General features: G+C 42.2%; 1 protein-coding gene across 2 annotated transcripts in view; it reads left to right on the top strand.

Moving 5' to 3' along the window:
• The first annotated feature begins 351 nt into the window (after positions 1-351).
• The window catches only part of JMJD1C (jumonji domain containing 1C), a 173,957-nt gene continuing 163,700 nt past the window's right edge, over positions 352-10,608 (top strand). For both annotated transcript variants that reach the window (XM_050899438.1, XM_050899437.1), the window contains exon 1: positions 352-498. In XM_050899438.1, coding sequence (XP_050755395.1) covers positions 352-498 — 147 coding nt within the window. The remainder of the gene's footprint in view (positions 499-10,608) is intronic.

Below are 10,608 nucleotides of genomic sequence, written 5' to 3'. Positions count from 1 at the left end.
CGGCCGCTCGCCCCCTCCCCGCGCGCTGCCTGGCGGAGGGAGACGGCGCGTGGTGCCGGTCTCCATGGCAGTGGGCTGCGTGGGCGGAGTGGTCGGGGCCGCAGCGCGGCGGTGAGCGAGCGAGGGAGGGAGGGAGCGAGCGCGCGCCCCCGGCCCTCCCCCGGCCCCCGGTGTTTGTGTCAGGCTGCTGGCGGCGGCGGCGGCGGCGCCGGCCCGGCCGAGGGGCGCCGACCCAGCCCGCCGCTGAGGCGAAGAGCCCCGCGCCTGCCCCCGCTCCGCGCCGCTCCCGCCATGGGCGGCCCGTAGGGGAGCGGGCTCGGCGGCTGGTGCGGTGCCTGCGCGGCGGCGGCCATGGCGGTGGAGACGCGGCCGGAGCTGGTGGGGAAGCGGTTCCTGTGCGTCGGCGGCGGCGGCGAGGAGCCGCCGGAGAGCGGGCGCTGGCGGGCCGGGGTCATCCGCGCCGTCTCCCAGCGGGACTCCCACAGCCCCGACCTGGCGGTAAGAGCCGCGTCCCGTGCCGGGCTGGGGGGCTGCGGCGGGGCCGAGGCGGCGGCGGCGCGGGGCCCGGGGAGGGGGGCAGCGGGGCGCCCCGGGCGGGCCCGGCGTGACACAGCCCTTCGCCTGGGGGGCGGCGGGTGCGGGGGGAAAGTGCGTGTCAGCGCCCTGGCGGCGGGGACGGCTGACGTGGAGCCCGCGCCGCCGGGGGTCGAGGCCGGGGCGAGGCGCGTTTCCCCTCGGCGTGTGCGGCCGCGGTGTGGGGGGACGGAGGCGGCGGCGGCGCCGGCCCCCGTCGTGCCCCTCGGAAGGCGCGGATGCGGCTCCCGGCCGTGCGGCCGCCTGCGGCTGCATTGGCGGTGGGAGAGGGCGAATACCTGGCCTGGCCACGGAGGGGAAAAATCAGTCTGCTCCTGGAGCAGCAGAGCTCGGGCTGGGGGCGAATGCGTCTGTTCCAGGGGAATGCAGAAACTGTCGTCATGTAGCACTGCCCGACTGGGTCTAACGTACTGGACGCGGTAGTGAACGTTGTTATTAAAAGAATGTCATTGTTTCCCTCCCTCTTATGTCCGCTGTCACTGTTTTCCTAAGGGGTGTAGGAATGTGCGTGGAGGTTAGCGAAGGAGCCAGGATATGTTCTGTTGTGCTCAGGCACTCTCTCACTGGGGGGGGGAAACACGACCAGGATTTCCTTGGGTTAGTGTTCTGAATGCATAATCTGTAAAATGGAGTTTTATTGTGCTCCGTGGACTTGGTCGTTATTTTATTTGTGAATTCTGTGGTCAAATGAGTGCTATGTTACTGCTGCGGTTGTCTGCTTCCATGTTTTTATGTTATTTGGTGCTTCTGAAAGCACATTTAAAAATATCACGGCTATGTAAATGGGCATTACGTAGGCTGAAAAAAGGAATCACCGAACTGCGCTGGGCAATCCATATTGCTGCTGGTAAGGGGGAGGCGTTCACAGCCGAACACGGTTCGGGGTGGAATGTTGCCTTTTTTACAAACTCATTAAGCAAACAATTGCCTGGTTTTAGAGATTATTGATGGCTTGGTGCAAGAAGTGTGATTCACAAAATTAAGAATTCTTGTTTTCATACATCCCAGGCTTTAAGCTTTGTTTTAGGAACAGAATGTATGTGACACTTGAAATGCTACTTTTTTACTATATTGTGGATTGGTTTTTTTTTTTCCCACTCTCCAGCTGTAATTCAAGTAGCATGCTGTTCATGCCCTTCTTTATGAAATGGCCTGTGTTTTCAACCTTTAGTTATATGTGAGAATAGTCTAGAATGCTTTATTTTTAGAACCTGTTTTGGATGTTATTCTTGCAGGGTAGTATTCTCTAGAATCTATATACAATTATGGAAACACTGAGTAACGTTTAAGGAGATGTTTACTAACATTTACAAGTCAGAGCCATAATTTGTAAACTCTAGGGGCAGAGCTGACATAAAGAGAGAAAGGGTGCTAAAACAAGGCGTTTCAGGGGTTGTATCTGTTATGTTAAATGCATAATGTATGCTGCCTATTGTAAGTACTTGCTCCTCTTCCTAACTTTGGTATCCGAGTGTTTTTCTCTTCAGATACTCTTTCATTACAATTCTTTGTAATTTAATGAAGAACTGTCATGTTAACAGCTGGTTTCTGAGGCAGGATGACTAAGGGTATGCTTATGTGTCGTAGTGGAGCGCCATTTGGATAGATCCAAACTACCTGAGAAGCAGGATGGATGCTCCAGCCTGCACTTCAGTCTGGGTGCAGTGCAGTGCTAACGTGGCCATATTCCTTCTGGTATTCAAGCTAGCTACACAGCACTGCATTATGCTATGTAGATATACTCCTAGTCACCTAGGAGTGCTGGAAGCCTGGGAAAGTTTTGGAAATACTATCTAGGTCTAACGAGTCCCAGACTAGTACTTAACTACTGGAGCATCATTGCCTCCTCTAAGTGCAATATTTAGTTTTCGTGTTACCTGTTCTCTGTCCCCAAGGCACAAACAAGTATAAATCACAAAGGGAGTGGGTAGAGGAAGAAACAATAAGGTTTCTGTTAGCAACAGGTAGTTTCTGTGGGTTAGGCTCTCCGTTTGCATTTGTAGTTAACATTAACCTCTCGTTAGTTGATACTAGCTGATATGAGTATCCTCTTCCCCTGCTCCCAGTGAAGGATAAGGGCTTTTTTCTGTTAGCCCTGGTTCCATGTGTACTATCCTAGATGGAGTGAGCGCTGCTCTTATCCTTCCATGGCTTTCGTTTTGAGGTGGCCATCCCAATGAATAGCTCCAGACCCTTCTGCTACTTGTCAGTGAAGTGAAATGGTAATTCTTGTTGACAGTTTCATTGCTGCCCACAGGGTGCAGCATAAAAATGTTGAAATTGACTTTTTGTCAATTTTGTGTATTCCTGGTCCCTCTGAGTGGGGTGGACGTTGCAGAAATACAGAAGATGCCCTCATCCGCAGGAAGGGAGGAGGGCAGCAGCAGGCATTTTCAAGATGCTTTGCAACTGACCGGAACTGAGTTACCTTTTAATCCTGGCTTCAGAAGGAAGTATCGTTTACATTGGCTTTGTGTCTTTTCTTCCTTAATAAGTGTGAACCTCCCAGTCAATTTCAACCAATTTAAGAGTGGGGAGAGGTCTGAGAAAGATTACCTTCCCCCAGTCTGTGAAAGCTGACATCTGAGGGGATGTGAGAGCCCTCCTCCCAAAAAACCGTAAAGGCAAGGAGGTCATGGCATTTTGTGTGCTCCCCCTGGAAGCGAAGAGGTGGTCTCCAGATGGCCAACCATCATGCACCGAGCTTCAAACCAGCTACAGCATGTGCTGCCTCTTGCTTAGCACTGTACAGAGATAGGTGGGTGATGGGGGATGGAGCTGATGGTATGTGAAGGTGGGCTTAAGGGCATGAGAAAGAGCTGAGCATTAATAAAAGCATGAGAGCAAGCGTGAGTGTTTCGATATGGGAATATATGGACAAATGGAGAGTTTTATGAGGTGAAGGATCTTAGGGAGACGTGGGCAAGCTTAGAGGCAACTGACGTAATTAACGTTAAGTGGCCACAGGGCTTGTAGGAGCAAATCCGCAGGAAACCGAGCTTCATTAGTTCTGCTGTAAACAGAACCACTCATTAAATCAGGAACTCCGGACCTGAAGGCTGGACTAGCTGCTCTCCGCTGGTGAGCAGGCAAATGAAGACTCCAGTTTTCATATGCTGCTAAGTTTGTTTCATGATTGTATTTTCATAACTAAATTAATGACTATTTTCATAGTTGAAATTATTGTCCTGGTAAGAAAATGTAGAAAAGAACTCAGTTATCCAGTATCTTCTTCCTGATAGGTCTCTCTTATTCCATGAAAGTACGTTAAATGACTCTTTCCTTATACTTTTCATGATTGCAACATAGCTGATATGTAGTCTCTGTTTTTTCCTAAAATGGATTTATTTAATTTTTTTTTAACAAAGAGAACAGTATCAAAGTGTCTTTTGTCCCACTATTTTATGGAAATATTGCCTTCCTCAGCTTTCCTATTAATTTACCACTAGTGGGGAATACGCTGAGAACAACTGGCACTGGTTGTGAGTGCTGTTGGTCTTCTGGAAGATGAGTGCTCTTCCCATTACATGCAGAACCTTCTTGCCAGGATTTGGAACCCATGCCTCTTTCTTAGTCATCCTGTAATGTTTACAGATGTTTAAAAACACCTGCTATACAGGTACAATGTGTACAATGTATAAAATTTAATCCAGGAGTTTTCTTGATGATTTTCATACTCTGAGTCACAACTTGATAGTTAGACCTCTTGATCTTTCATTCTTGAACATTCCTGTTGCATGAAAAGCATTTATTTAAAAATAAAAATACAAGCAAAAAAAAAGTTTCATATACATATATATATATTTGTGTGTATATATGTGTGTGTGTGTTTCACTAGTCGTTGAGAGAATTCATAACTATTTTTCTGCTTAAGTAACAGCGGGTTTTATTAGAGGAAGCTGGGAACTCTATTTTTCCTTACTGCTAACTGCCTGGAAAAGCCTGTGTGCTGCTCTGATTGCAGCGATAGCTCTGGGTAAATAAAGAAACGGCCAGGAGGAAAGAGGTGGAGTCAACACCATGCGATCTCCCTGGTCTTTGCTGTCCCATAAGAATTGCTTTCTGGGCCACAGGTTGCAAGATGTCTATTTAATCACTACTGACAAGATTTGACATGGTGATGGCAGAGGTATTTTCCTATTTTGTGCTTAAAAAGTGATTATTTACAGGAGTAAATTTTTAAAAATGTAAATCAAATTATTAAAAGTACTTCACTTACCGGAAGTGCTTCAGAGTTCTGTGAATTTTCATGGTCCTGCAGTTGTATATTGAATATAGTAATATATTCAGCCATATATTTTCTCCGTATGAAAGAGAAAATGGAAATAAGCTTTTAAACACATAACGTGCAACCCTTAATAAAAAGTATACAAATAATTTGCAGTGATTTGTAATTGCATATTTATTGATGTGTGAATTTTGCTGCCATAACGTCCATGGATTGGAATACAAAGTCAAGAATTGAGTACTTTGGTAGTCTTTAATGTCTTATGATAGGCAGATGTAACATTCAGTAATTGTGCATAGGGAAATATATTGTGGCAGTAAATCACCATCCTTCATAAACTAAATATTAGTGATAGTTTGAAGCAGTTGTTTGATTTTTATTTACAGTAAAATTAGTAAGATGTAGTGGGGGAAATAATACATAAATAGTTTTGGTAAATTGTATTTTTTTAGTATCTCATCTTCGGTAATTTGCAAACAAGGAATTGCTAAAAATTCACTATGTCTGGTAAAACCATTTGAAGAGAACAGCAGCAGACTTCATGTGTCTGTTTTAACTGAATTTGCCCTTGCTTAACAGTAAAATGGAAGTTAACAGAATGTAATGGAAACTTAACAGTACTGTATTACAGATAGTATGAAAATAATTTGAAATAATTGCTGATAATTTGAAAATAAAAGAAGATGTTTTAGAGAAGTACTTCATATGCTGAGAGTTTCTCACTAAAAGATGAAGTTAAATTTGCTTTCACTGTGTGTGGAGCTGCTCTTACCTGGTCTTTTTATGACCTGTAATTGTTTTAATCTTCCTGCTGCCGCATTCCCAAACTTTCTGAATGTGGTATGGCTTTGTTATACAGGCACAGAATTGCACTTCTATAGGTTACGTTTGTTTTCTGCCATGTATTGATTTTTAGTGCAGTGTTTTGCATTGTCCGCTGTTTTCCTTTCACTAAGGTAGTATTTAAGGAGAAACTGAATGGTTTTTTTTAATGCATTTGAGCTAATCTGTTTAAAAATGAAATAGATTTTTTCATTCTTTATTTTAGAAGTACATGCTCTGCAACTTTTACTTGTTAACCCTAAAATAAACTGGAAGATGCAGAAATATGCTTTAAACTAGTTGTGCATAGCTTGTTGGTGATCAATGGAATTTAAAAATACTACATATTTCTGTACTGGCATCTGGGTTAAGATGAAGAGCAAGTTGTTGGTGAGGAGCCTGTCACGTTATTTACTCCAGCTATTGGTGATGATGCTAAAAACATGCCAGAGTTTATCATGTCACTGCTACCTCTGGATCCAGACAAGGAGTGGTGTTGTAGGATGCATTTTGTGTGTGTTTTGAAGTTGGTTTGAAAGGATTGGGAGAAGCTTAAAATGCAGCAGGGATTTAGACCATTTTCAGTTGTTTCTACTGTTCTGCATCATTGAAGCCAACGAGAGTCTTGGAAGTTTTGGTGCATATCAGCTGGGCAATCTTTCCTTGGCTCAGCAGTAAAGAAAACTTCCTATTTCCTTTCTGTGTTTCTAATAAGATTGAGCTTGTCGTCCTGTGCCTGTGAATGTCACCTCATCTGTCTTCCAGAGTTAGTTCAGTTAGTGTTCAGGAAGCAGTATCTCTTTCATAGTAATTTGACAAAAAGATCAAGCACAGGAGTGTTGCTATGAAATTGACTGCAAGGATTCAACGCTTTATACTCTGCCCTTCCCTCCTCTTTGCTTTTGTACTAATAGAAACCTGAATATGATGTGGATCAACAAGTAAATATACTTACACTGATGGATTTTGAGGAAAGTTTATTTGAATGTCAAGATTGCAAACAGAATTTAGATGTCCTGACCTAGGGATTAATCAGTTTATTAATTTGCTGCATAGTTGCAAAGTGTGCAGCAGTGAACGAAATATGGAAAAAGAAAGGTTTGATTCTATGCTTAAATCTTTCAGGAGGCTTTAGGAAAGATATATCAGGTATTTTCTTAATCAAAAAAGCATTCACTTTTGCCTTTTATGTGCCATGCATACAAATAATGTATTATTCCACCTTTGCATTACATCAAATTTTTCTTGTTCCAGAACTTTGTGTGAATCTTTGGAGGCGTCTCAAAAAACAGGGCATAGCCATTGTAAAGAGTTTTAAAGAATGAGTAGTCATTTTATAAGAAGCCATTCTTTCTGTGTCCATACCAAGTTCTCAAAACCTACTTGAGAACAGCAGAACTGTTCTTTAATGTCAAATTGAGTGAATTTTAAAAGTGGTACTTCTAAAATTTGGCCAAAAATAAGCTTAACCTTCTTCTGATCCTACTATCAATGAATTGTAGAGACGCTTAGTTCCATTGGTGATCTTGAATCTCTACTGAGATCAGGCTTGACCTTCCCTTTCAGTAGGACTCAGTAAGCTGCTGCTGCTTCTGCTGGAAGAAAGTGAGTATTGATCATCTGAGAAGTTTACCTGAAGTTGGCTACAAGGTGGTTGTCTCGGAAGAGACACCACTATGACCTGCTATTATTGCCCACTTTTGTGCTTTGGGCACTGACATTCAGTGTTGCTGCAGGGATGGTTTCCCTCCTAGCCTTACTAGGTAGGGACTGAGGCCCGCTCTGCTTGTAACCAACTTGTTCTTTGAAGCTGGTGGAGAATTCTAAGCTAAACTAATGCTATGCTGCTTCTTTATATTGACTCATCCAGAAAGTTACTGTTGTTAGTTGATATTATTCCCATGTACCACTAACTTTCATGTTATAAAATGGAATGGGAGCAGGGGAGCCAGAAGAACCTTGGGGATTTTGCTGTGTTTTGCTTTCTAGTAATTTTCTTAAAAATATTATTACTTTACTTTAAACAGCTGTTACCACTTTTCAGAATTAAGTGGAATGGAGCAACTTAATCTGCTCATGAGGAAGTTGCCTCTATGTACATACAGAAACTGGGTTTGAGCTAATTCATGTACTCTGTTCAGAGCTTCATGGGCACAAAAGATGCAGGGTAAGCGTTAAGGCTTTTAGCTTGACCCTCCCATGGCAACATTTGTAGAAGTTTTGGAGACTGTGGTTCCACAGACATTTCTCTTGGTGGCACTGCTGGCTTAATTTTTTTAACCCTGAGCAGTTTCCTGATCCATTCACCATATGGCACTTCAAGCAGTTGTACTGAGGCTGAGGAGGTGGTATGGGATCAATCAGAGGCAAATGGCTGAGGGTAGCAGCAGCTTAAGCTGGCACCGTTTCCCGGAGAAATGTTTCTGGACCATGGCCTGAATGAAGTAGTTGAAAACTAGCTTAAATATCTTTGAGAGTTGCAGTCACTGTAACTAGTAAATGTGTCCTAACCTGCTCAGCTGTAATGCAGGGATTTTGTATTGCAGTTGAATTAATGATATTTATTCACTCAGTATGAATAATTTATTCTTTCACTTGAATGAGGAAATATATGTTCAAAATAACCTATAACATGATCATTTGATGTCTGTTGATGCTATACTTATTTGCAAAGGCAAGTTTTGGAAGAATAGATATGAAATCAAATGTTTTGAGGGAAACAAGCATCTATATGTTAAAATGCATACACCTCTGATGCCTCTGTAAAATATTGCAAATATAATATTTCTGCGTAAATGTGATTATCTTTTTGAGTGTTCTGATCAGCACTGTAATTAATGTAGATGTTGAAATGATTGCAGTTAGGCTTCACTGCAAGGAATTTACTGCTGTGTATGACAACTCAAGTAGACACTGCTGACGTAGTAGGTTGACTCACCAGGGTTTTATTTTTTTGTTAAGGGATCAGGGCTCTTTAATAAAATGATAGTTTAAAATCTGGAATATGATTGCTCTGTGAAAGAGAGAGCACTTGCTGAGTCATTGCCAGGTGGCCCAAGTCACATCTCTTTAGTCCTGCATGTCTGGCGAGGAGGGACTGGAAAGCTGTATTTTGGAGGAGCATTGGCAAAGACGGTTCATTTTGAAATAGTCCTCCAGCTTATTTCCTTATTTTTTGCTCTTCTTGGCTTCTCTTCTTTCCTGAAACACAGAATGTAAATTTACTACCTTTCAAAACCAAACAAAACAACCCAAAAGCTGGTATCAAACAGACAGACTTTTTGGGATGATCGTAGGAAATATGTGATTTAAACTGTTCAGTTAGTATAGAAAATCTTGGAGAAAGAGTGACAGGAAATTAGTAGTGAAGTCTTAAACTGAAGTTTGTTGTTAATCTGTAGTTTTTCTTGCATCCTGATTCTTCCTAAAGCAAAACTCGAAGACTTCAGTTTCGTAGCCTTGGTCATCATCAAAGGCAAGAGCAAATACATGCAAGCAAGGCATGGTACGAGCAGTTTTTAGGTGAGAGGTTAATGACTTTTGGGCTATAGACCCACAGTGATATTTAAAGAATTAGGAGCTAACAGTGGTCTAGTGCCAACATTTCAGTCAAAAATACAGAAACTGATGTAGTTGAAGACCAAATGTGAACGAGATACTGTGGTCTTAAGAGCTGTTGTTGTGACACTTAGCTATCATGCCTCTACAGTTCTGGCACGTAACTGCACTTCCTCAGTGTTTCCTCATGGTGATTTGGAGCTCAGGGACTTCATCCAGCAGAGGTCTTTGGGTTTTGTAGCCCTTGCTGGATTTTTCCTAAATGAATTTGTAGGAAACCTTTTTGAATCCCTGTGAACTTTTCAATGTCCTGTGACAAAGAAGGGTCAGGCTTTAACTGCACGTTATACTCGGGATTGCATGCTGTTGTTTCAGACATGCTTTGGTTCCTGCATTGTGAGGTACAAGTCAACAGTCACCCCTTGTTTGTCATTTGCATGCCACTCATGATTTTATTAGCTCTGCTGTACTACTTCATACTCCTGTCTCGGAGCATATAAATGTGGCAATTTTCCGTTACTGTTTCTTAACCCGAGAGACTCGGAGGTATCTGTTCTGTCTTTCCGTCCCTGCCAACCCTGTCCAAGTAGATGTCTGTTTAAACCAGATTATTCCAAAGAGCGTGCAGTTTGTTTGCATATCTTAAATGGCTATCTACACCACGACACATATCTTCACATTATTTCCTTTCTGCAGGTTGTTCTGAATAGATTTAGTTTAATACTGTCAAGCTGAGTTTAAATTTTTTTCAGGAAATAAAGTAGCATTTTAGATGAGTTTTAAGTTGTAAAAATTTATTTCTCCACTGGTGTATATTGATGATTTTTTTTTTTCCAATTGTGGTAACCAAATTGTCTACTGCAGGTCCATTTATATTTAGTATACCCAGGTGTTGGTCAAAACTTGGTGGTGATCTATTTAATAACAGTTAAGCAGTGAGTAAAGCTTTAAAAAAAAAAAAAAAAAGGCTGCAGGTGGTAATGAAATACTTCTGGCTTGGTAACTGTTAATCCAGGTGGGCTGTCCTAAATATACCTGATACTTCTGTATACTGTCATATTTTAACATTTGTATATAGGTCAGAACGTGACATGTGAGTATTTTTAGATAATGTCATGACCACTTCTTAATTTGATGGGTAGCTTTTCTGTATAATGGGGTACTTATCTCCTTCTGCATGATCTTTTAAAAGAGATAATCAATTTTGACTCACTGAAAGAAATTTCAATATCTTTGTATAAATAGAAACTGTTTCAAGTGCTTTGTTACTTTGTACCATATTTTTCCTTTAGAAATTTGTAGTCTAGATTAATCTGTTCCTTTTGTTACCTATATCTTTTTTACAAAATTTCAACTTGGTGAGAGTCAGGTTTAAGACTACATAAAATATAAAATGAAAAATCTCG

The sequence above is a fragment of the Gymnogyps californianus genome, chromosome 6, assembly GCF_018139145.2.
Source record: "Gymnogyps californianus isolate 813 chromosome 6, ASM1813914v2, whole genome shotgun sequence".
Lineage (NCBI taxonomy): Eukaryota > Metazoa > Chordata > Aves > Accipitriformes > Cathartidae > Gymnogyps > Gymnogyps californianus.
This window is presented reverse-complemented; position numbering and strand designations above follow the sequence as displayed.